Source organism: Saccopteryx bilineata, chromosome 4 (assembly GCF_036850765.1).
Source record: "Saccopteryx bilineata isolate mSacBil1 chromosome 4, mSacBil1_pri_phased_curated, whole genome shotgun sequence".
Classification (NCBI taxonomy): domain Eukaryota; kingdom Metazoa; phylum Chordata; class Mammalia; order Chiroptera; family Emballonuridae; genus Saccopteryx; species Saccopteryx bilineata.
This window is the reverse complement of record NC_089493.1, coordinates 45,789,424-45,816,545: the sequence shown is the minus strand read 5'-3', so window position 1 is coordinate 45,816,545 and position 27,122 is coordinate 45,789,424. Positions and strand designations below refer to the sequence as shown.

General features: G+C 40.9%; 1 protein-coding gene across 1 annotated transcript; it reads left to right on the top strand.

The window, feature by feature from the left end:
* The first annotated feature begins 256 nt into the window (after positions 1-256).
* On the top strand, positions 257-27,009 carry CDKN3 (cyclin dependent kinase inhibitor 3). The gene is made up of 8 exons (XM_066277696.1): positions 257-352; positions 2,912-2,994; positions 11,848-11,903; positions 12,416-12,460; positions 16,231-16,453; positions 20,772-20,803; positions 22,455-22,558; positions 25,778-27,009. Exons 1-8 carry the CDS (start codon positions 344-346, stop codon positions 25,862-25,864), a joined length of 639 nt encoding a protein of 212 aa, XP_066133793.1. The 5' UTR covers positions 257-343; the 3' UTR covers positions 25,865-27,009.
* Positions 27,010-27,122: the final 113 nt, after the last annotated feature.

The window sequence follows — 27,122 nt, the reverse complement described above, 5'->3', positions numbered from 1 at the left end:
TGGTTGCCTTTGAACGCTTCCGCGCGGTCCTGTTCCCCGCCCCCCTCCATCCTTCTAACTGGCGGGAGGGCACTCTCCCAGCCAGCCAATCAAAGTTCAACAAGACCCTCCTCCCGCGCGTCTTTCAAAGGCTACCTAGAAACCAATGAGCGGTTAGAGGCCGAGCGAGGACACCCGGGGGCGGGGAAAGAAGCAGGACCAGGGTGTGATTGGTTTCTAGGAGATGCCGCGCCACACCTCACCAATGGATATACCAATGAGCTGAGCGGAGGGGCGGGCTCGGCTGAGACGCTGGTGCAGCCAGAGGGAGCCGGTGGCCGGTCGCGACGTGGGGCGGCCCGCGATGAAACCGGTGAGTTGGGCTGAGGCTTGGACGAGCAAAGCGGCAGGGACGGGAGCGGTCCTGGATCCTGGTATTGGCTTTTCCACTTACTGTATAAGCGATGTCAGTTTCTTCTGGATCTCAGTTTTATTCTGCTCTCCAGTTCTTGGGCCCGGGGACAGCCCGTGTCTGGTTCAGAATGTCTCGAGCAGTAACGGTCCTGGGTAGGAGAAATGGCGCTACCCGGTACCCGCGAGAGCGATGGCTGCGGACGAGCAGGGTCAGTGGCAGACGTTGGGAAGATGGACATTCGCTGTGCGCCTGTTGTGGGCTGTGTGCTGTCGCCTGCGGAGTCTCCTAAGCCTCGCGACAGCCGTGCCAGAGCAGCCTGAGCCCTGGTTTACCGAGGAAACTGAAGCTTAGTGGGCTTAAGCGTCGCAGTGTCATCACTCTGCCGGATACCCCAACCCCAAAGGATGTACCGGGCTGCTCTGTGCCCCCTGGGGAGCAGTCCTCACCGTGGACTAGGAAAATTTCATGAAAGACGATTGCCAACCCCCTCTTGTGGATGTTGTCACCACTGTCACCATCCCCCGGGGCCACCTTGCACTGCGTGCCTTTTCCTGAGGTTCAGAATCTCTAGGTGTTGGGAAGTGGAAACGTCCAACTGTGTTAGGATTTGTAAACCTGTCTGGGAGAGCCTCAGTGAGTGGGCCACACAAATTAAAAATCTTGAATCCTCAAAACTGCTTTAAAGAGAAATAAAAAAACAGGTGCAAGAAGCTGAAGTCCCACCTGACCCACATCACCTACCACCAAGGTTGACTACTTATTGAAGGACTTGCATTTTAGTTGAGTTGAAAATAATACTGATGGATCCAAAGCAACTCAAATCCATAGCCTAATTTGGCTTTGTAATGTGATCTTATAAAGAGACTATTCTAGAATAGCATTAGGAGGTTGTGCTTTTTCTTTGCTTTTTTTTTTTTTTTTGTATTTTTCTGAAGTTGGAAACCGGGAAGCAGGCAGACAGACTCCTGCATGCGCCCCACCGGGATCCACCCAGCACACCCACCAGAGGGCTATGCTCTGCCCATCTGGGGCGTTGCTCTGTTGCAACCAGAGCCATTCTAGCGCCTGAGGCAGAGGCCATAGAGCCATCCTCAGCGCCCTGGCCACTTTGCTCCAATGGAGCCCTGGCTGCAGGAGAGGAAGAGAGAAACAGAGAGTAAGGAGAGGGGGAGGGGTGGAGAAGCAGATGGGCACTTCTCCTGTGTGCCCTGGCTGGAATTGAACCTGGGACTCCTGCATGCCAGGCCAACGCTCTACCACTGAGCCAACCAGCCAGGGCCGAGGTTGTGCTTATTAATCCCCATGTTACCATGTGGAAGGACATCAGCTGCCCTTCCCTCCTGGCCTCTTTCTCCACTTGTCCCCAGAAGAGGAAAAGTGAGTGATCTAATCCTCAAGTTTGGGAGGAGCTGCACACAGGTAGCTCAACCCTTTCTTCCCTTCTCTGGAATGCTCTCTGCCACTTAGGAGCCTGGGTTGTCAATGGCTGCCTATGACTGGGTGGATAAATTCAGTCCTGGAGTGAAGAATTGACAAGCCCATTAGACCACTGCTTTAAACTGTATGACACTCAGTGATAAAACTAACATATTGATTGCCTTTCCTGTGTCTTATCTCTCCATTGTTTCCAACTAAAGTATAAAAGAAAGCTGTGTTTTTATTGGTCCTATAAAACTTTAACAGTCTTGCATGTAGAAATGATGCCTTCAGAATTGAGTTCCAACTCCTTAAGTCAACACACAAATCCACCTCAATCTCTCAAGTCCAATAAATAACTCACAAAATTGGGGGCAGGCAATTCCACCTACCCCAAACTACTAGGCTGTATGAAGGTTATTTTTTGATAAATGGGATAAGTAGAAATGCATGTCTACCTTCATCTCCTCTGCTCTGTTTCCAAATATACACACAAGCCCTTTCTCCTTTTGCTGTAATAGCCTTAACTTCCCTATCTGCCTAAAACCTTCTGCTCATCCCTCAAAACCTACCCCATTCATCTCCTCTGTGAAGCTTTCCCAACTTGCTAGTCATTCCCTTTTCTGTTCTAAAATGTATAGATTATGCTTCCACTTTAGCACTGAAAATTTTCTTCTGTAATCTGTGCACACATCTTTATCTCCAACTATTCTGAAGGTAGGCTATTTATTTTATGGATCTTTGCTCTCCAGAACTTAGCAAATGAAGGTGTCCAAGAAATGTTTGTGAATGAATGAATAAATCTCACTTTAGAGTGAAAAACTGAGATCCAGAATAAACTGACATCACTTAAACAGTAAGTGGCAGAACCAACACTAGAAGCCAGGTTTCTTGATTCCCAATCCAAGTCTCTACTACAAAATGTTATAATTAAAATTATTAATAGGATGGTAAATAGCAACAATTTGTTACTGGTATTGCTGATGTTTCTGGTATTCTAGGTAGAATTAATTGCAAATATGCATTCAGTGTGTATTAAGCAAAGACTGTATGTAAATATTTTTACTTATAGTTATTTAACATAACTGATTTCTTTTGAAGCCTAGTTCATTGCAAACAAGTGAGTTTGACTCATCAGATGAAGAGCCTATTGAAGATGAACAGACTCCGATTCAGATATCATGGTATGTTAACGCTTCTGATCAATGATAATCTAAAATATTGGATGTGCACATCATAATCTTTGCAGTCCACATATTGAAAATATTTAATGATTCTCTTGTTTATCTTCATGTTTTATTTACTATCCATGATAGAATTAGTCTTTTTTGTGAGTAGGAGGTGGGGTCCTTTATATATTCAGAAAACCACAGTAGAAACAAGTAAGTAAGGAGTTGAGATCAGATTGGAATGATCTCCGACTTACCTGTATTCCCCATGTATAAGATGCACCTTTTTTTGAAAAATTCGGGGTCTAAAAACTGGGTGCATTTTATACAGTGGTTGTAGATTTTTTTATTTGCAGTTCCCATTTTTTCGTGCTTTTTTTGCACTTGTAGATGAATAAAACTTGAGTTCAATAACTTTATGTAATACTTTTTTTTTCATATTCCAGGCCCCAAAATTAAGGTGCATCTTATACATGGGAGTGTCTTATACATGGGAAAATACAGTACCCAAACCTACTTATTCTTTTATAAGAAAAGAATAGTTGCCAAACAGGGTGAGATATTTAATCGTTTATCATTTAGTTAAATCCTAGAACTACTTGCCACAGTAAATGCCTCTGTCTTTAGACCACCATTTAAGACTAAAGCCACATTACCACAGGTACAATAACAAATACAGATGTTTCTATATATATAAAATCAACTTCCAAATCTTGGCATTTATTTTCATACGAGATTCTCTACAAGCAGCAAACAAATGCTTTCTTGCTTGCTTGTAAATGTAATAATCTCTGTTATTTTTTTTTTCTTTTGTATTTTTCTGAAGCTGGAAACGGGGATAGACAGTCAGACAGACTCCCGCATGTGCCCGACCGGGATCCACCCGGCATGCCCACCAGGGGGCGACGCTCTGCCCACCAGGGGGTGATACTCTGCCCCTCCGGGGGTCGCTCTGTCGCGACCAGAGCCACTCTAGCACCTGGGGCAGAGGCCAAGGAGCCATCCCCAGCGCCCGGGCCATCTTTGCTCCAATGGAGCCTCACTGTGGGAGGGGAAGAGAGAGACAGAGAGGAAGGAGAGGGGGAGGGGTGGAGAAGCAGATGGGCGCTTCTCCTGTGTGCCCTGGCTGGGAATTGAACCCGGGACTTCTGCACGCCAGGCCGACGCTCTACCACTGAGCCAACCGGCCAGGGCCCTCTCTTGTTATTTTTTTGTTTTGTTTAGTTTTATTGATTTTAATTTGTTGTGTTTACATAGTCACAAGTGTTCCCCCGAATATATCTCCCTCCCCCTGTGTTCTCCTTGATACCCCCTTTGCCCCCTCCCTCCACCGCCTTCCCCTCTTCCCTCCATGATTTACTCTCCTGCCCTCTATCTCTTTGTGTTATGTGTATATACTTTCACTAATGTCTTTTCTTTCTTTGATCCCCTCCTCTCGTCCCCTTTCCCTCTGACCGCTTTCCCTCTGGCCTCTTTGACCCCTTCTCTACCCTTCTTCCACTCCTCAGTTCACATTGTTCATTGGATTCCTCATATGAGTGAGGTCATATGATATTTTTCTTTCTCTGCCTGGCTATTTCACTTAGCATAATAGACTCCAGGTCCATCCATGTTGCAAAGGGTAAGAGTTCCTTCTTTTTCACAGCTGTGTAGTATTCCATTGTGTATATGTACCACTGCTTTTTAACCACTCGTCTACAGATGGACACTTGGGCTGTTTCCAGATCTTGGCTATTGTAAACAATGCTGCAATAAACATGGGGGTGCATTTCTTCTTTTGAATCAGTTATTTGTTTTTCTTGGAATATATTCCTAGAAGTGGGATAGCTGGGTCAAAAAGCAGTTTGATTTTTAATTTTTTGAGGAATCTCCATACTGTTTTCCACAGTGATTGCACCAGTCTGCATTGCCACCAGCAGTGCAGGAGGGTTCACTTTTCTCCACACCCTCGTCAGCACTTGTTATGTGTCGTTTTGTTAATGAGCGCCTTTCTTACTAGTGTGAGGTGGTATCTCATTGTGGTTTTAATTTGCATTTCTCTAATGATTAGTGATGTTGAACGTTTTTTAATATTGGCCATCGGTATTGTCCTCTTTGAAGAAGAGTCTATTCAGTTCTTTTGCCCATTTTTTCATTGGATTGTTTACTTTCCTGGTGCTGAGTTTTACAAGTTCTTTATAGATTTTGGTTACTAACCCCTTATCGGACGTGTTGGCAAATATGTTCTTCCATTATGTGGGTTATCTTTTTATTTTGTTCATGTTGTCTTTTGCTGTGCAAAAGCTTTTTAGTTTAATATAGTCCCATTTGTTCATCCTCTCCTTTATTTCACTTGCCCGTGGAGTTAAATCAGCAAATATATTTCTGCAAGAGATGTCAGAGAGCTTACTGTCTATGTTTTCTTCCAAGATGATCATGGTTTCATGCCTTACTTTCAAGTCTTTTATCCATTTTGAATTTATTTTTGTGAATGGTGTAAGCTGGTGGTCTAGTTTCATTTCTTTGCAGATAGCTGTCCAGTTTTCCCAGCACCATTTGTTAAAGAGACTGTCTTTACTCCATTGTATGCTCTTACCTCCTTTGTCAAATATCAATTGTCCATAAAGGTATGGGTTTATTTCTGGGTTCTCTGTTCTGTTCCATTAATCTGTATGCCTGTGTTTATGCCAGTAGCAAGCTGTTTTGAGTAGAATGGCCTTGTAGTGTAACTTGATATCAGGAAGTGTGATACCTCCATTTTATTCTTCTTTTTCAAGATTGCTGAGGCTATTTGTGTTCTTTTTGATTCCATATAAATTTTTGGAATATTTGCTTTATATCTTTGAAGTATGATATTGGTATTTTAATGGAATTGCATTGAATTTATAGATTTCTTTGTGTAATATAGACATTTTAATAATGTTTATTCTTCCTATCCATGAACACGGTATATGCTTCCACTTGTTTGTATCTTCCTTAATTTCTTTTATCCATGTTTTATAATTTCCAAGTATAGGTCTTTAACCTCCTTAGTTAAATTTACTCCTAGGTACTTTATTTTTTGGTTGCAATAGTGAAGGGGATTGTTTCCTTAATTTCTCTTTCAGACAGTTCATTGGTGGTGTATATAAATGCCACTGATTTCTGAATATTGATTTTATATCCTGCCACCTTGCTGAATTCATTTATCAGTTCCAGTAGTTTTTTGATTGAGACTTTAGGGTTTTCTATGTACAGTATCAAGTCATCAGCAAATAATGAAAGTTTTACTTCTTCTTTTCCAATTTGGATGCCTTTTATTTTTTCTTGTCTGATTGCTGTAGCCAGGACTTCCAGAATTATATTGAGTAAGAGTGGTGAAAGGGGGTACCCCTGTTTTGTTCCTGTTCTTAAGGGAATTGCTTTTAATTTTTGCCCATTGATTATGATGTTGGCTGTGAGTTTGTCATACATGGACTTTATCATGTTGAGGTATGTTCCTTGTATTCCCACTTTGCTGAGTGTTTTGATCATAAATGGGTGCTGGATGTTATCAAATGCTTTTTCTGCATCTATTAATATTATCATGTGGTTTTTATCCTTTTGTTTATGTAATGAATCCCAATGATTGATTTGCAAATATTGTACCAGCCTTGCCTCCCCAGAATAAACCTCACTTGATCATGATGTATGATTTTTTCATGTATTGCTGGATCCAATTTGCTAATATTTTGTTGAGAATTTTAGCATCTAAATTCATCAGGGAAATTGGCCTATAGTTTTCTTTCTTTGAATTGTCTTTGCCTGGTTTTGGAATGAGGATTACATTCGCCTCATAAAAGGAGTTTGGAAGTTTTCCCTCCTCTGGAATTTTATGAAATAGTTTGAGAAGGATAGGAGTTAATTCTTTGAATAGTTGGTAAAATTTGCCTGTGAAGCCGTCAGGCCCAGGACTTTGGTTCGTTGGGAGTTTTTTGATAACTGTTTCAATCTCTTTTGTTGTAATCGATTTGTTTAGGTTTTCTGATTCTTCCAGATTGATTTTTGAATGATTATATTTTTCAAGGAATTTATCCATTTCATCTAGGTTGTCCCATTTGGGAGCATACAGTTCTTCGTAGTATTTTCTTACAATCCTTTGAATTTCTGCTCTATCTGTTGTTACTTCTCCACTCTCATTTCTAATTTATTTATTTGAGCCCTCTCTTTTTTCTTGGTGAGTCTGGTTAAAGGTTCATCAATTTTGTTTACCTTTTCAAAGAACCAGCTCTTGGTTTCATTGATCTTCTGTATTGTTTTTGTTGTTGTTGTTTCCTTGTTTTGCCTCTATGTCATTTATTTCTGCTCTGATCTTTATTATTTCCTTCCTTCTACCTCCTCTGGGCTTTACTTGCTGTTCTTTTTCTAGTTCTTTTAGGTGCAGGGTTAAGTTGTTAATTTGAGCCTTTTCTAGCTTCTTAAAGTATGCCTGTAATGCTATCAGATTCCCTCTCAGTATTTCTTTTGCTGCATCCCATAAATTTTGAGTTGTTGTATGTTCATTTTCATTTGTTTCAAGGAAGTTTTTGACTTCTTCCTTGATCTCATTGTTAACCCATTCATTATTTAATAGCATGCTATTTAGCCTCCAAGTGTTTGAATGTTTTTCAGTTTTTCTATTGTAGTTGATTTCTAGTTTCATGTTGTTGTGATCAGAGAAGGTGCTTGATATGATTTCAATCTTCTTAAATTTATTGACTTGTTTTGTGTCCTAACATGTGGTCTATCCTAGAGAATATACCATGAGCATTTGAAAAGAATGTATATTCTGCTGCTTTGGGGTGAAATGTTCTGAAGATATCTGTTAAATCCAGTTGATCTAGTGTGTCATTTAAGGCTGCTGTTTCTTTTTTAATTTTCTGTCTGGAGGTTCTAGCCATTGATGTTAGTGGGGTATTAAAATCCCCTACTATTATAGTATTGCTGTTGATCTCATCCTTTTTGTCCATCAAAATCTGCTTTATATATTTAGGTGCTCCTATATTAGGTACATATATATTTATAATAGTTATATCTTCCTGTTGTAATGCTCCTTTTATCATTATGTAGTGACTTTCTTTCTCTCTTACTATAGCCTTTGTTTTAAAGCTTATTTTGTCAGATATTAGTATTGCTACCCCAGCTTTTTTTTCCTTTCCATTTGCGTGAAATATTTTTCTCCATCCCTGTACTCTCATTCTATGTGTATCTTTTGTTCTGAGGTGGGTCTCTTGTAGACAGCATATGTACGGGTCCTGTTTTCTTATCCATGCAACTACCCTATGTCTTTTGATTGGAGCATTTAATCCATTTATATTTAAGGTTATTACTGATATGTAGTTGTTCATTGTCATTTTATTCTTTAAATCTATAATCCTCTTTTTTTAATTTCTTTTTTCCTTTGCTCTTTTTACAGCAAACCCCTTAACATTTCCTACAGTACTAGTTTGGTTGTAATGAATTCCTTGAGTTGTTTTTTTTTTTTGTCTGGGAAGCTTTTAATTTCTCCTTCAATTTTAAACAATAATCTTGCTGGATAAAGAAGTCTTGGTTGTAGGCTGTTGTTTTGCATTACTTTGAATATTTCTTGTCATTCCCTTCTGGCCTCAAGTGTTTCTGTTGAAAAGTTGGATGTCATCCTTATGGGGACTCCTCTGTAGGTAATTGACTCCTCTGGCTGCTTTTTTTTTTTTCAGGAACAGAGAGAGAGAGTCAGAGAGAGGGATAGATAGGCACAAACAGGCAGGAACGGAGAGAGATGAGAAGCATCAGTTTTTCGTTGCGACACCTTAGTTGTTCATTGATTGCTTTCTCATATGTGCCTTGACTGCAGGCCTTCAGCAGACCGAGTAACCCCTTGCTCGAGCCAGCGACCTTGGGTCCAAGCTGATGAGCTTTTTGCTCAAAGCCAGATGAGCCCGTGCTCAAGCTGGCAACCTCTGGGTCTTGAACCTGGGTCCTCCGCATCCCAGTCCAATGCTCTATCCACTGCGCCACCGCCTGGTCAGGCTTCTCTTGCTGCTTTTAGTATTTTTTCTTTATCTCTTAACTTTGGTATTTTAATTATGATGTGTCTTGATGTAGGCCTCATTGGGTTTCTCTTTACCAGGACTCTCTGTGCTTCTTGAACTTGTGTGATTTTTTCCTTCATCAATTTAGGAAAGTTTTCAGCTATTATTTCTTCAAACAGGTTCTATATCCCTCATTCTTTCTCTTCTCCTTCAGGAACTCCTGTGATGCGGATGTTCTTTCTCTTCATATTGTCACAGAGTTCTCTTATAGTTTCCTCAGACTTTTTGAACCTCTTTTCTTTTTGCTGCTCTGTTTCTGTGTTTTTATATATCTTGTCCTCTAATTCGCTGATTCAGTACTCTGCTTCATCCAGCCTGCTGTTGATTCATTCTAGTGTAGCCTTCATTTCTGATATTGTAATTGTCATTTCTGATTGATTCTTTTTTATGATTTCAGTGTCCTTTTTGATGCTTGCAATTTCTTTATTTAGGTGCTTATTAAGTCCATCCATTGTAGCTCTGAGGTCCTTAAGCATCCTAACAATCATTATTTTAAACTCTGCATCTGGTAATTTAGTTATTTCCCTCTCATTCAGTTCTTTTTCTGGGGATTTCTCTTGTTGATTCATATGGATTACATTTCTCTGTCTTCCCATTTTTTGTGTGCATTTTACAAGCTTGTTGGGGTTGTGCAGCTGAGGTTGGTTTATGAAGTGTGGCCCCTCTTCCAGAGCTTTATCCCTCAGCCTCTGCTGGTTGCTCGGATAGTAATTCTTCTTAACAAGTTGAACTGCTTAAAAGTCTTAATTTCCCTGCTGTTTCTTTGCTGAGCCCAGCAGAGAACTTTTGTGTTTAGGACAGGGGTGGGGGGTAGTGGGCCTATCTTGCTATTTGGCCCCAATTGAAACTCTATCCAGGAATGCGGTGGGTGTGACCTCTGAGAACCAGAAGGTGTGGTCTGCCTAGTTCCTCTCCAGGGTGGGGAGCATTCTTGGTATCAGAAGGGGGAGGTGTAGCTCAGGTCTCCCCGGAAACCTGAGTCACTGCCCCTCCCCTTTACTTCTTCCTTTCTGAATGGCCTTTCGTGCTGATTGGAGCTGGAGAGCTTTTTGGAGGTGGGTCAACTGGCTTTATGCTAGGCTTGTGCTAGATGGAGGGAGTGACTCTCCTCCTAGCTATGGCCACCTCAGTATTGGAGAATGACTCAGCACAGGTATTCTTCTCTCTGTCACTGTTTGTGCCCGCCCTCCCATGCCTTGATCTCCTCACTCTCCTCATGCAAGATCAGTCCTCTCAGCCCTCCTCACCCCCGTAGCCCAAGGCAAGTGGCTGTGAGCGAGATTTTCTGCACTGGCCCTTTAAGGCTGCAACTTCTTTGCCAGCCGTTTCCCACAATCAGAAATCCTGCTCTTCTCCCCACTCAATGTTGACAGGCTGTCTCTCCCAGTTTCTGGGTTTCTAGGCTGGGGTCGGTCCTGGGACTGAGAACCTGTGCCTTTCAGGGTCTCTCTCCCTGCAATGAGAATCCCTCTGGATCCTCAGCCGCCCCTGGCTCCTGGGAGTGGGGGAGCCTCCACCGCATCCTCACACTTCCTACCAGGCTCGGTGTGGTTTCTTCTGTGCTCCTTGGTTTTTGAGTCCTGTTATTTTAGTTCAAAGTTGGTTTTTCATGATGATTATTCTTAAATTAATTTGTAATGCAGTTTGGTCCCAGGAGTTTGCAGTTTGTATGTCTGCCTACTCCATTGCCATCTTGGAATCTGTCTCTCTCTCTCTTGTTTTTTTAAGAAAGACATTCCCTACTTCAGCATGAGAAAAAAATGTGTGTTTGTTCTGCCAGCTAATTGCCCTTCTAAACCCTCTTTTAAACTCAGAAATTCATCTAATTTTCAATGCCAGGTGGTATTTATATGTTTCCCCTTGTTTTCTTCTCAACTCATCTTCTGTCTTGCAAAATAAGGTAAGCCTTGCCCCCTGTGTCTCTGAATACTGCAAATTGAGAATATGGTTTCTTGAAATTGTTTCATTTTAACCAAAATCCATTACAACAAAGAATAGGTGGTCTGTGACTTTTTATTATATTTATTATATTAAATTAAATCTGTTTAAAGAGGTCCCACAAAAAAAATCTTAAGCTAGTAATATAGAATGAACGCTGGGGATGAAAATGTCAGACTGTCATTTTCTAGCTTATTTCCTATGGTTACCAAGACAAAATATCTCAGGTAATAAACCACAGGGTAATTTAAGTACACTTTATACTCGCTGTAGGCAGTCTAAACATTATTATCATTTTTGTTTTAAGTGAGGAGAGAGGAAATAGACAGACTCCTGCATGTGCCCCAACCAGGATCCACTCAGCAACCCCCGTCTGGGGCCAATGCTCAAATCAACCAAGCAATTTTTAGCACCTGAGGCCAATGCTTGGACCAACTGAGCTATCCTCAGTGCCTAGGGCCGATATTCAAACCAATTGAGCCACTTGACTGGGAGAGGGGAAGAGAGAGAGAAGGGGGAGAGGGAGGGGAAGAGAAGCAGATGGTCACTTTTCATGTGTGCTCTGATTGGTTAACAAACCCAGGTCATCCATACACCAGACTGATGCTCTACCAACCAGCCAGGGCAGGCATAATTTAAGTAAACTTGCCACTTTTCAGGACTTAAATTATAACAAAGCAAATAATTAAGGGTCTTTCAAGACATTCAGTCTTTTTAGGCCTTTCTGTGATCAACACATTAATATTTAACTATGAATTTTTGTTTTGTGACTACTATAAACCTTTAAGACACCATTGTGCAGTGGCAAGCAAACATGCTTGTTAAATTGAATTTTCATATAACTTTTTTAAAAACTGAACTTGATAAAGTTTTATTCTTTCAGGCTATCCCTGTCACGAGTGAATTGCTCTCAGTTTCTTGGTCTTTGTGCTCTTCCAGGTAGGTAACACTACATTGGCTTCTTATGGATATATTTAAAGGCTTTTTGGTTTTTAGGTTTTTGTTTGCTTGTTTGTTTGTCTGCTAACACATTATTCTCTGTACTGAGTAATAGGAGAATCACTTTTGGGAGCCCTTATGGGCTATAGATAAGGGGACATAGACCAACTCTTCATCCCTTCCAGATCCACATTCACAGTTCTATATTTCTGATATACCTCTCACTAAAATGTAAACACTGGGGTACAATGTGAGACTGAGGACTAGAGCCTAGTGCTTGTTATAAAAAGGACACAGAATAAATAATCCTTGCATTAAGTGTTCCTTCAACTAGACTCTAAATCCCCGGATTATATTCCAATATAAGAAGTTGAACTTTACATTCAAAATGGAATTGTAACAGATAATGACTTAATGTGAAATGACTTTCAAAAGTAGCTATATTGTGTTAAAATATACTTGTCATATATGACCAAAAACTGACTTTTCACTTGTCTTATTCCTACTTATAGGCTGTAAATTTAAAGATATTAGAAGAAATATCCAAAAAGATACAGGTAGGTGTAATACAAAACATTCATATTAATTTTTTTTTCAAAAAAATAACACTCCCTGGCCAGTTGGCTCAGTGGTAGAGCGTTGGCCTGGCATGTGGAAGTCCAGGGCTCAATTCCCAATCAGGGCACACAGGAAAAGCGCCCATCTGCTTCTTCACCCTTCCCCCTCTCCTTCCTCTCTGTCTCTCTCTTCCCTTCCCACAGCCAAGGCTCCATTGGAGCAAAGTTGGCCCAGGTGCTGAGGATGGCTCCATGGTCTCTGCCTCAGGTGCTAGAATGGCTCTGGATGCAACAGAGCAACACCCCAGATGGTCAGAGCATCGCCCCCTGGTGGGCATGCTGGGTGGATTCCAGTGGGGCACATGCAGGAGTCTGACTGCCGCCCCGCTTCTAACTTCGAAAACATACACCCCCCCCCCAAAAAAAAACACTGAAAATCTTTGTCAAAAAGAATAAGCTGTAATCTCTTCTCAATATACCAAATAGATGTTTGATATTTAATCAAATTTCAAACCACAGACTTATTCTAATATGTAAAGAGGTATTTGTGAAGGGCACAGAAAACTCATCATGCACTAAAACATGATGCTACTTTTCACTGAATGGTATAATTATACTATACACAGAATTGCATTTGGATTTAGAATGTCTAAGTTGGAGGGAGAAGTTATGTAGATAGAAAACTGACATTGCACTGCCCAAAAAAATTTTTTTTTCCTGAAGTTGGAAACGGGGAGGCAGTCAGACAGACTCCTACATGTGCCTGACCGGGATCCACCCAGCATGCCCACCAGGGGACGATGCTCCACCATCTGGGCCATTGCTCTGTTGCAACCAGAGCCATTCTAGTGCCTGAGGCAGAGGCCATAGAGCCATCCTCAGCCCCCGGGCCAACTTTGCTCCAATGGAGCCTTGGCTGTGGGAGGGGAAGAGAGAGACAGAGAGGAAGGAGAGGGAGAGGGGTGGAGAAGCAGATGGGCGTTTCTCCTGTGTGCCCTGGCTGGAAATGGAACCTGGGACTCCTGCACGCCAGGCTGATGCTCTACCACTGAGCCAACCGGCCAGGGCCTGCCCAAAATTTTGAACATGCAGACTTGACTGTGGTAGTAGAAATTAAACCTGAGCTGGGAACCCAGAGGTAGTAGTAAAATTGTCCATCCCAAATAGACAATGCCCAACGATGTTCATACCACTATAGCCTCAAGTCTAAGAATTCCACAAATAGTATCCTGATAATCTACGCCAATTTGAAATTTACATATTGCATGATACTACAAAACTAGGATTTTTAAATTATTTTATTCCTGTTTGCCTAGAGTATCTCAAGGCTATTAGTCCTGCCAATGTCCTTATGATTCATCAAAATAAAAATGTAATTTTAATTGATTCTGACCAGTGTAGATGTTTTGAAATCTCTCCCCCCACCCATTGTGGCAACTTAGTTGTTCATTGATTGCTTTCTCATATGTGCCTTGACCCAGGGGCTACAGCAGACTGAGTGACCCCTTGCTCAAGCCAGTGACCTTGAGTCCAAGCTAGTGAGCTTTGCTCAAGCCAGATGAACCGCGCTCAAGCTGGCGACCTCAGGGTCTCGAACCTGGGTCCTCCGCATCCCAGTCCGATGCTCTATCCACTGAACCATCACCTGGTCAGGGGATGTTTTGAAATCTTAAAATTTTTTTCTGGTTGTTTTAGAATATCAATTTACTGATGTACTTTCTCTAAATTATTCCTTACCTACCAAAAAATACTTAAGAACGCTAATAGATTAGTTGACCCTTGCAGTATTTGTAAAGATTTTCTGATTTCGAGACACCTACTATGATAGGAAATTTCCATTTGAAGAACATTTAATGTAAATCACTGGGTCAAGAAGAAATGCCATACATTTTAGAAAGCCCTCTTTATTTAGTATGTTCTATAAAAGGGCTTTTCAATATTTTCCAAACCTTTTGTTTTCCATTGGAATCCAGTATGTAAACTAGATGGTAATGTTTGGTGCAGGAGACCTAGAATCTCCTTATAGCAGTTCCTGTGGTTCCTCCTCAGAGTCCTTTCCAGGCAACTTTGAAAACAACTGTATAATTGAAATCATCCAATGTACACAAGAGGCAAATCAAAATTACTTAGTCTTAAAAATGACGGAATATATTAAAAACAAGTTAAATCCTTTTAGAAGTACAAAAATGTAACAACAGTATTATCTAGATCCGTGATGGTGAACCTTTTTATAAAAACCGCCCACTTTTGCAGTGCTGGTCAACCTGGTCCCTCCCACCCACTAGTGGGCGTCCCAGCTCTCATGGTGGGCGGTAGCAGAGCAACCAAATGGTGCCGCGATTGGGCACTAGTGGGAGCAAAGTTGGCCCAGGCGCTGGAATGGCTCCATGACCTCTGCCTCAGGTGCTAGAATAGCTCTGGTTGCAACAGAGCAATGCCCCAGAGGGGCAGAGCATTGCTGTGGGAGGGGAAGAGAGAGACAGAGAGGAAGGAGAGGGGGAGGGGTGGAGAAGCAGATGGGCGCCTCTCCTGTGTGCCCTGGCCGGGAATCGAGCCCGAGACTCCTGCACGCCAGGCCGACGCTTTATCTCTGAGCCAACCGGCCAGGGCCAGTGGGCGGTTTTTATAAAAAGGTTCACCATCAGGGATCTAGAGCATCACTGTCCAATGGAAAAAGAGCCACAAAAGAGGCCATATGTGTAACTTCACATTTTCTAGTTGTCACATTAAAAAAGTAAAAACAGGTGAAATTAGTTTAATATTTTATTTAACCTAATATAGCCTAAATAGTATCATTTCAGTAGGTTTTGATTATAAAACAAATTATTAACGAGATAGGTTTTTTGTATTTTATCTTTGAAATTGGATATGTATTTTATACTTAGAAAAGCTCTTAATTTGGATTAGCCACATTTCAAGTACAAATCCTAGAGGTTTATGATCAAAGGCACTTTGTACTTAAAATAGCTCATGTCCTTGGATTTAGGAGGCCAGGAAGAAGAGGACGCTTGGATCAGCCAGAATTAGTTATTCATTATGAACCAAGTGCTCTGTAGTGAATATTGCCATCAGAAAGTTCCAGTGTGTGGAATGGCCTGTGGTACTATTGCTTGGTTCATATTTATTATAGTGAAAGTAGCTAAGTTGTAAAATTCTAATCAGGTTAATTTGTTATTTACTAGAGAACTAGTCTATAGATTAAACACGTGACAGGGTAGCACCGTATGAATATGCAGGAGAATATAGACCTTGGGCACCACGCCACGCTGGAGATGTTATATACAATGCTTAGGGTAGAACAAAACAGCAGATTGAGGAAAGCAGCAAACATGGTTGGTTTTGTAAGAAGAAAACAGAAAAGAATGTGCTATAATCCCTTTGCAAGAGTTCATTTTAAAATATTACATGTTTTTTAATTTATTCATGCAGTGTTTATTGTAAAAAAAAAATTTTTCAAGAACAATATAATTGACTCATCTTATAATTCAGTAAAAAACATTTTGAATTATAAAGTTAGGTTTAATTTTAATCACCTTTCATTTCAAATTCTTCTAAATTCTATTTTGTGCTTAGTGACTTGATTTTTACCCTAGTTTGAAGACAGATCAATATTGTTTTAGATTATCAGTCAGCACTTCAAATTTATAGATTATCATTTGATATTTACTTAGTTTGGCTTAAGAAATATAACTCCACATTCTCCCTCTTGACTGTATTTAACTGTGTAATGTTTTATACGTGTGTGTCTGTGTATCTTGGTCTATTGGCAGAAGAACTAAAGAACTATGGTATACAAGACATATTTGTTTTCTGCACCAGAGGGGAACTGTCAAAATATAGAGTCCCAAACCTTTTGAACCTCTACCAGCAGTGTGGAATTGTCACTCATCATCACCCAATCCCAGACGGAGGGACTCCTGACATAGCCAGCTGCTGTGAAATAATGGAGACACTTGCAGTCTGCCTTAGAAATAACCGAAAAACCTTAATACAGTAAGTTCTCCGTTTCTCCACACATTATATGAGAAATGTCCCAGTCAGAATGATATCGCAAATGACTGCATCCTTATTCAGTTAGTACCTACCTTCTGTTTTGTTGCAAGAATTAAAAAGAAATAATACACGAAAAATACTAGCACAATACTTGGGACAGAGCAAGCACTCAGAAATTTGCTGTAATAACAAAGAGTAAGGACAATAAAAAAGTAGACTTTGAAATTTTTAGAATAGCGTTACAGGCCTTTTTTTCGTTCCTTTATTGGGGCCTCCCTCCCAAAAAAGATGGTGCATTATTCTTGTGTTAACCTTACTTACTGGTCAGCCTTTTTCAGTTGCTTCCAACAGCAAGGTCAATTTAAAAAACAATTAGCCGCAAGGAAATAATGTCTAAGCAATGGCAATCTTAAAAATATAACTTGAAAATTATACTTGATGTGAATTTGCTACCAGAATGAAAGAGGGACTCTGTCAGTGGCTGTACACAGCTGCTGATGTGAAAGTTTACAACAAAATAGAATAGGGTAAGGAAAAAAATGAGGTGAGAAGAAAAGAGCAGCGTGGAGAAAGGAAGAAGAGGGTGACAGCCAGAGTAGACGGCAGCAGCGAGATGATGAGAAGCGGGCGATGGATAAGCACAGCAGATGCTGGCTAGGAGTGAAACAGAGCAGAGGAGGGCCGGCCCCAGAGGTCAAACCAGCCCTTCTCTGTGCTAACTGTACTTTTTGTATCCTTTCTGGAACAAGATAGAATATTAAATACTTTGATACCTCAAAAGCGCTAAAATCCCTGAAGTCACTGCATTAAGCTAGAAAGTATGCGGATTATACCAAATAACCAAGTCATCTTAGGCCACCTAGGGGAAGGACAAGCCCAGCCAACTTCTCTTCTTTTTTTTTTTTTTTTTTTGTGACAGAGACAGAGACACACAGAGAGAGGGACAGACAGGGACAGACAGGCAGGAAGGGAGAGATATGAGAAGCATCAAGTCTTCGTTGTGGCACCTTCATTGTTCATTGATTGCTTCCTCCTATGTGCCTTGACCGGGGGGGTGGGGGGGTGGGGGAGCTACAGCAGTGCAAATGACCTCTTGCTCAAGCCAGTGACCTTTGGGCTCAAGTCAGTGACCATGGGGTCTGTCTATGATCTCACACTCAAGCCAGCGACCCTGTGCTCAAGCGGGTGAGCCTGCTCTCAGGCCGGTGACCTCGGGGTCTCAAACCTGGGTCCTCTGTGTCCCAGTCTGATGCTCTATCCACTGTGCCACTGCCTTGTCAGGCCCAACTTCTCTTCTTCGGCCTAGAGCTCAGGGGCCTTCAGTTCCTGTTCTGAAGGCAAACCAAACTAGTGCAGGGTTTGAGGACACACACCTGTTTCTGGCCAAAATGCAATGCTGACATGCAGAAAACTCTAGCCTGCATAGTAGGGAATAAACTAGACGCCATCCTACAGTTCAGTTTTCTAGAGAAAAGCATAACCTCTCCTTGTAAGCAATTACCAATTGTTTTACTAATTAAAAAAGAGAAATTTTGGAATAAATAGTTGTCTATGCTAAATTTTCTAAGTCTAAATAAAATAGCATTAGATAATTAGATGGAGCTAATGAAAAATATATTTCAATTTTGGGACCCATTTTTCAAACCAATTGTGAGATCTTATTTTTCAAATAAATCTTTGAAAGTGGTCTCTACTGAAAAGTTTCCAGAGGTCAAACCAGCTCAGATTAGGGAAGCTTAACAGATTTCACTCTTAATAGCTACTAGCAAATCAAATGCTCCGCTGTTTGAACAGAATACAGACAGGACGGAAAGATGGCTGGCAGCCTTGCGTGTGTTAAATGCTTCAGGCTCCCATTAATTAAAGCATCTGATGACTGGAATTTTTCATTGTCCCAGAGTAACCACTGTTGGGACAAAGACACGTCTCTATGCATTCTGTCATCTTTGAGCTCCCACATTGCTTCACAGCGCTCGAGTTCATCCCTCAGAAAAGTGTGTCTTCCCGTGCTGGCTCATTGGTTCTCCCTGGACATTTAAGTCCTTCACGGTCAGTGACCACTACTTGCCTACCGTGATATACCATTCCCTAGAGCTGTTGTAACAAAGTGCCACAGACTGGACAGCTTCAAACAGAAATTTAATCTCTCCCTAAAAGCCTGACATCAAAACCAATGGCCATACTCCCTCTGTGACTCAGATAGAATCCTTCCCTGCCTCTCCCTGGTTTCTGGAAGTGGCTGTCAGCCTTGGCATTCCTTAGCTTGTGGCCCCATCACTCCAGTCTCTGTTTCTCTCGTGATGTGATTCTCCCTGTGTGGTTGTGTCTTCATATGGTATTTCCTCTTATAAGGACACCTGTCAAATTAGATTAAGGCCCACCTTAATGACCTCATCTTACCTTGATTACATCTGTAAAGACCCTATTTCCAAATAAGGTCACATTGACAGTACTAGAGATTAGGGTTTAAACATATCTTTTTAGGAACACAATTCAACCCATAGCACCTACTGTGTCCCAAACTGAATACAGAAGACATAGTGTGAAGCACAACCGCCACCCACAAGGACCCCACAGCTAGCAGTGCCTCCGTGTAAGTGCAGTAAAACTTGCACAAGGTGTGTGAGGAAGCACACAGGACAGTGATGGTTGCTGTTGGGGCACAAGGCATTTCGGGAATAAAATTTGAGCTCAATTTTGAAGGATGAGAAGGAATCAGTCACACAGAGGAGAGATAAGGGTAGCAAGAGGTGTAAAGTATTATTAATCTTGCCGAAAGCCACTGCAGTGTTTTATCTCTCCCTACCTTTCTACAGTAGATCCTCATCTCTGAAACAGGCCTGCACCTGGGACAGAGTAGAAAGCAAGTTCACGAGCTCTCTGGTCCTCTGGCTCACCTTATATCACAAGACCTGTATCTAAAGCTTCTATGAAACACTACAGTAATCGATGTTCAAGACAAGTCATCAGAATTAGGTTCAGCACAACCTCCAAGAAAGTTAGGAAATGTGTAATATCGTAATATCCTTTTTTTTTTTTTTTGCTTTAATATATTTTATTGGAATCTTTTCAAGAAGAGCAACTGCTTGTCTAAGACAGGATAAAGACATGAAAGGTGATGGATTTTGAGCACCTCCCTCCCCAAATTTGAGTTTTTCTCCTCCGTTGACAGCTGTAATATACTTTTTAGGGTCTTTGAAAATAATGAAAATGAATGGTTTTGTTGCTTTCAAGGTTAATCATTTTTCTGGAAAGTTCAGCTATGCAGAATTGCTAATATCTTCACAATGCTAACATTGATTTATTTCTTACTCTGTGCCAAGCTGTCCTAAGACCTTGACTGATGTTACCTCATTCAGTCCTATGATGTAGGTACTGCTGCTGTCACTATTTTATAGGCTGAGGCCCAGAGAAGCTAAGTAACTTGCTTTGGCTCATGCACATTATACCTGACAGATCTAGGATTCAGCTCAGACAGTGGGGCTTCAGAGCCATGCTCTAAACCTCTATGATTCTCTACCTCAGTACTCTTTTTAGATAAATGAAGAGTTATTATATGGGCAGCACTTGTCCTGTAACCACTAAGGCTTTATTCAGACAGAGGAAGAGAATCCAAGTGGCAGAAGGTAAAATAGTCTGATTTCTATTAAGTAACAAGTTCCACTTCTCAGATGTAGATCCTGGAGTTTAAAGAGGTCACTGAAAAGGCCTTGCCTATCTTGACCCTTCCAGATATTCAGAATATCTAACAAATAAATAAGCACTTTGCTCTTCGTTAATTCAGAAATACTTATTAGTCTTGGTGTGCAAGGCACTGTGCTAGGAATTAGAGTTAAAAATAAATGGCAAAGCCTGACCAGATGGTGGTGCATTGGATAGAATGTCAGCCTGGGACGCTGAGGATCCAGGTTCAAAACCCCGAAATCGCCAGCTTGAGCACAGGCTCACCAGCTTGAGTGTGGGTTCACTGGCTTGAGCATGGGATCATAGACATGACCCCATGGTCGCTGGCTTGAGCCCAAAGGTCACTGGTTTGAAGCCCAAGGTCACTGGATTGAGCAAGGGGTCACTGGCTCAGCTGGAGCCCCTGACCAAGGTACTTATGAGAAGCAATCAACAAACAACTAAAATGCTTAGTGCTTCTCATCTCCCTGTCCATCTGTCCCTGTCTGCCCCTTTCTCTCCCCACCCCTCACCCCCACTCTCTCATGCAAAAAAAAAGAAAAGAAAAGAAAATAGATGGCAGACAGAAAGATTTAGTTATATTTGTTGGGATGGAATGAAAAATACCAATTTCAAAATTGTGCTTCCCTTTCAGCTGTTATGGAGGAATTGGGAGATCTTGTCTCGGTAAGAAATATATTTTCATTATTCAGTTGAGTTTTTTTTAACTTCAAAGTACACAAACTCCTGTTTCTGGGCCATATGCTTACTTTATGAAAATGAAACAAAACACAGTATAAGTCTAAGACTGTCAGTTTATTTAAGGTCCTAAATTTGGTGTTCCCTAGAATGCTGTGGTGGGAGTGGGAGGTGTTTTCAGCATTGTTTTGGAGGATCCAGCGAATCATAATTTACAAGTCATAGCACCTGCATTCTTGTGTTTTGTTTTCTAATGTTATCCCTAGGCAGGTGTTGTGATACCAACAATAACTTCTAAATAATACCCAGCCGTTACATAAGTATGAAAACCAAAGTTAATTACCATATGTTAACTTTAAAGTTTTTTAAAATGTGTTAGGGAAAACAACAGTTAATGAAATGTCACAATGGAGTAACAATCCTTTTATGTTGGAGAGTATGGAAATTAAAAAGTTTTGATTTCAAAAATCACTATTAAAATCAAAAGACAACCCATAAAACGGGGAAAATATTTGCAAACCATGTATCTGAAAAGGGACTTACCTAGAATATATAAAGACCTCTTATAACTCAGTAATAAAAACAATCCAATTTTAAAAATGAGAAAAGGACCTGAATAGATATTTATCCAAACAAAATATTCAAATGACCATTAAGTACATGAAAAGATGTTCAGCCTCACTAGTCATCAAAGAATGCAAAATAAAGCCACAATGAAATACTACTTAACACCCATTAGCATAGCTATCATCCATGGAAAATAAGCAGTTGCTAAGATGTGGAGGAATTGGAACAGTCTTACACTGCTGGTGGGAATATAAGATGGTGCAGCTGCTTTGGAAAACAGTCTAGCAGTAGTACTTCCTCAAACAGTTAAACAGTTACCGTATAACCTCACAATTCCACCCCTAGGTATATACCCACAAGAAATAAAAACATGTCCACACAAAGCATACACATGAATGTTTGTTTATAGCAGCATTATTCATAACAGCCAAAAAATGGAAACAACCTACATGTCCATCAACTGAAAAATAAACAAAATATACATCTATACAATGAAATATTCATTCAAAAAGGGGAATGAAGTACTGATTGATCCATGCCACAATATGTATGAATCTTGAACACATTATACTAAGTGAGCAGCGCTAGTCACAAAAGACCACATATGATTTCAGGTATATAAAATGTCTAGAATAAGCAAATCTATAGAGACAGAAAGTAGATTACTGGTTGCTCAGGGCAGGGGTGATGGGGTGGTAGGGGGTAACAAAAGGGTATAGGGTTTCTTTCTGAGTTGATGAATGTCCTACAACTGACTGGTGATGGCTGCACAGATCTGTGAATACTCTGAAATCTGCTGACTTGTGTACCTTAAGTTCTGTGTTTATATGGTATATGAATTATAACTCAGTAAAGCTATGTAAAAATATGAAGCTAGTGTTAAACTTTAATTCTACTAGCCATTTAAAATCGTAATATAACTGTCTATCAAAAACACATACTAAGGCCCAAGTCTTTTATTTCAAACAATTTCACTAAACCTAGTCACCTTACCAACTTAAGTCTAATTAAATATATTCTACCCTATCGTTAATTATTTAATAATGCACTATTTTTCTGTCATGTTCTTTAGTAGCCGCCTGTCTCCTGCTCTATCTGTCTGACACGGTGTCACCACAGCAAGCCATAGACAGCCTGAGAGACCTAAGGGGATCTGGAGCAATACAGACCATAAAGGTGAGGAGGTGGACTGTGTCTGTGCCAGTCTGAACATTACAAACAGTGCAATTCATCATTGTGGGGAAAGGAAACATTTCCCCATTCCTCCTGTGGTTCTCTTTGGCGATGGAATAATCAAATCAACATGAGACAGATTGACAGGAGAAAATCAAATTTAGTTTCATGCACACGGGAATGACACACATGAGTCAGAGACCCCATATGCATGAGAGCTTCAGAGACAAATGGCAAATAACATCTAGATCAGTGGTCCTCAACCCCCGGGCCGCAGACTGGTACCGGTCCACAGAGAAAGAATAAGTAACTTACATTATTTCCGTTTTATTTATATTTAAGTTTGAATGATGTTTTATTTTTAAAAACTGACCAGATTCCCTCTGTTACATCCGTCTAAGACTCACTCTTGACGTTTATCTCATAAGTTCGACAATTATATTTAAAAATACCACAGTTTTTACGCCGGTCGCATAATTTTATTTTGTGCATTTATCTATCCCACCCTAAAGGCCGGTCTGTGAAAATATTTTCTGACATTAAACCAGTCCGTGGCCCAAAAAAGGTTGGGGACCACTGATCTAGATGACATTCTGAGCTGGGGATGAGGGAAGGCACCTTGGGCTTCAGGTCATTGCAGGGAGAGCATGAGTTCAGTGGTCAGTTATTTGCCCTGCCATATAGATTCACTTATCTCCAGTAATCTCTGATTATGAGCAAGGCCCCTAATGCAGATCCCTCAAGATAGTTGGGTAGGGGGTAGAGAGGTAGGGTGGGGGTTGATGGCATAGTTTCTCTTGAGATCACAGGATCTTGGTTGCCTTTAGCTCAAAATAATCCATGTACCACTGACACACATCTTAGGGTGGCTGGTTCTGAACCCCTATATTATCAAAATGGCAATGAAAATCCAAAGATTCTATTATTCATATATCACCTATTTATATTTTGAATTTTTTTTCCATATGCCTATAGGCCATCTGTATATTTTGAATTATATATATATATCATATATATATATATATATACATATAATTTTGTATTTTTCTGAAGTGAAAATCAGGGAGGCAGAGCACCCGACCAGGATCCACCTGGCATGCCCACCAGAGGGTGATGCTCTGCTCATCTGGGCCATTGCTCTGCTACTAGAACCATTCTAGTGCCTGAGGTGGAGGCCATGGAGCCATCCTCATTGCCCATGCCAACCCTGCTCCAGTGGAGCCTTGGCTACAGGAGGGAGGAGACAGAGATAGAGAAAAAGGAGAAGGGGAAGGGTGAATAGATGGGTGCTTCTCTTGTGTGCCCTGGCCAGGAATCGAACCCAGGACTTCCACATGCAGGGCCAATGCTCTACCACTGAGCCAACCAGCCAGGACCTTGAATTTTTTTTAATGTACATTTAAATATAACCTGGATGTCTAAAGAAGTTCACAGTATTGCAAACAAAATAATGAAGAATTTCAGCTTCCCGGTTTATACTTCCAGTATCTACAACTGTTCAGTTTTTGCCCAGTCTGAGAGTGAATCCTCTCACTTGGAAAAATGAGATGGTTACTAAAACTTGGTAGTTTCTTGGGTAGAGTTTTGTCCAAAGAGATCTAATGAAGGTCCTATTATATATATCACCAAAACAATATAGATGAATGACTAATACTAATTATCTATCTCTGTGGGTAATCAAAGTAACATTTTGTACACTGACTTCTCCGTAACACTCTCAAAACACTGGTGGCAATGCCCAAGGATAGTTTATATTAATCTTGTTGCTGTAAAGATTCTGCTGATTTCACTTTATTTGTAGCTCTATAAAGCTAAATCAGGAGCAGGCACTAAGGAATCCTGGCCTTTAGGCAGCTCCCTGTATTAGACAGTCTGTCTTCCCAGGGTGCAAGTCTAACCAAATGTAATGAATGTGAATTATTATAACAGATAAATTCACCAAGCAGTCTGATTTTTTTTTTTTTTTTTGTAGTTTTCTGAAGTTGGAAACGGGGTGGCAGTCAGACAGACTCCTGCATGCGCCCGACCGGGATCCACCCGGCATGCCCATCAGGGGGCAATGCTCTGCCTATCTGGGGCATTGCTCTGTTGCAACCAGAGGCATTCTAGCGCCTGAGGCAGAGGCCATAGAGCCATCCTCAGCGCCCAGGCCAACTTTGCTCCAATGCAGCTTTGGCTGTGGGAGGGGAAGAGAGAGACAGAGAGGAAGAAGAGGAGGAGAGGTGGAGAAGCAGATGGGCGCTTCTCCTGTGTGCCCTGGCCGGGAATCAAACCTGGGACTCCCGCACGCCAGGCCGACGCTCTACCATTGAGCCATCTGGCCAGGGCCCAGCCTGATTTCTCAGTGCTCATATATGGCCATTCACAAAACAGTCCCTACAGGATCCACTTCACTGCAGATTCTGAAAACAGAGCTCCCTTTATTATGTTAATATCCAATGATACTTCACATTAAAGATGTTCTCAAGTCTTTGAAACAAAATACATAGTCAAATGTATGTGTATATATGCACGTATACACACATTTTATATCCTTGATCTTGTTGAGAATTAAGTCCACATAGTATGGGCGTCAGTTTATCACCTGAGCGTTCTGTGGCAAACAGGCTTCTCCTGGTTAGCACTGTGCAGTTTCAGCTCCTCAGTAATGGGATGAAATGAGATTATTGGCAGTGAGAATATCCTCTAGGAATATACTGAAACTCCAAACAAATCTTTTTTAAAAGTTTTGTTTATCTGTTATGATTAATGATGTGTAGTATTATCTACTATGAAAATTATTCCAAATGGGTTAATGTCATCACAAAAAGAAAAAAAAATGGGCTTCTATAAATTGAGGTAGATTTTCTTGAATATACCACTGCTAATTGCTACAAAAAGTGCCTTCTCCTCCCCACTTACTCCCCCCAAGGGAAAAGACACGAGCAAAATGGGTGTCTTCATGTACTAGTTCTAATCGTATTTGCTCCTGCCGGTAAAAAAGGAAAGAGTTTTCACAGATTTATAAAATATTCATCTGTTTCAAGCTACCTTCTGATAGAGATTTTAAAGCAATAGTTTTTCACACTTTACACAGCTTTATTGAAAGATAAATGCTTGCTTACCCCAAAGGATGGAGACTTGTTCCCAGCAAATGTTTGACTCCTGATTCCTACCTGCATTGTGACTACTCTGGTAGGTAGTTTTCTACAATGTATTTCAATATATCTTTCCTTTTTTCAGCAATATAATTATCTTCATGAGTTCCGGGACAAACTAGCTGCACATCTGTCATCAAGAGATTCACTATCAAGATCTGTATCTAGATGAAAAAAAAATAAGAAAAAAAGAAATTTCAAAAAGCATATGCATGGCCATGTCTGATATTTGAATTCTTGAACATAACCTGAAGTGAAATGTAAATGCGTATGTGCAACCCTCCGAAAGCTTTCATTGACAGATGCATTCTGCCTCTCCATCTCTTACAAGAGATAGAAAATTGCGATAGTTTTCCTTTTTAGAAATGAACTCCAGGCACAATTTACCTGGAGATAATGCTGAAAAGGCTTATGGAAAAAATATTTGATTGCATGTTTTTTGTTTGTGTTGTTTTGTTGTTTTTTTTGTATTTTTCTGAAGTGAGAAGCAGGGAGGCAGTCAGACAGACTCCCGCATGCACCTGACAGGGATCCACCCAGCATGCCCAAGGGGCATTGCTCCCTTCCAACTGGAGCCATTCTAGTGCCTGAGGCGGAGGCTACAGAGCCGTCCAGCGCCCGAGCCAACTTTGCTCCAATGGAGCCTTGGCTGCAGGAGGGGAAGAGAGAGACAGAGAGGAAGGAGAGGAGGAAGGGTGGAAACAAAGATGGGCACTTCTGTGTGCCCTGGGCAGGAATCGAACCCAGGACTTCCACATGCTGGGCCCATGCTCTACCACTGAACTACCCGGCCAGAGTGATTGCATATTTTTATTATTTACCAGACTTTACTTCATTTAACTATTTGTAACTACTGGGTGGCATGTAGCATAGTATTAAGTGTGAAAATTGGTATAAGTACCCAAGCCAAAATTATTTAAATAACTTTCACCCTTTATTCCTCACAAAACCTCTCCCATTTTTTTTTTACTTCATAGACATACAAAATTGTGAGGGATCCTAATCTACTCACCTCCCTTGCACTATGGGACATCCCTAACAGATGTTTAGCATTTGCTTGGACATTTTCAGAGACAACAAAGTCTTGGTTCAGATAGCTGTTCTTTTTAGAACATTTTATTCCACTCTAGAAACTACATGGAATGAATTTAATTCCTCTTTCACATTTATTGTTCAAAGGACTTATCTGCAGATTAACAATCTCCGATACTCTCACTTTCACCTTATCTAATGCTACTGAACATGTCCTTTTGTCTTTAGATTCAACATTGAGCTACCAAAAAGCAGTCACGTGGACTACAGACAAGGATTATACAATGTGTCAAAACCACCTGTTTGAATAGACATTTGTGGTTTCAATGTCATGAGTTAGGCCCCATGGCTCTCTTGGCTACTGGTGATCACAAATGTGAACCAATGGTCATAGGCAC

What these genes read in the sequence shown, in the direction of transcription:
- CDKN3 (XM_066277696.1), top strand. An exon ending in AAATATCCAAAAAGATACAG is followed by an intron (nt 12,461 to 16,230) that starts GTAGGTGTAATA and finishes GTCTATTGGCAG; the next exon opens with AAGAACTAAAGAACTATGGT. An exon ending in AACCGAAAAACCTTAATACA is followed by an intron (nt 16,454 to 20,771) that starts GTAAGTTCTCCG and finishes CTTCCCTTTCAG; the next exon opens with CTGTTATGGAGGAATTGGGA.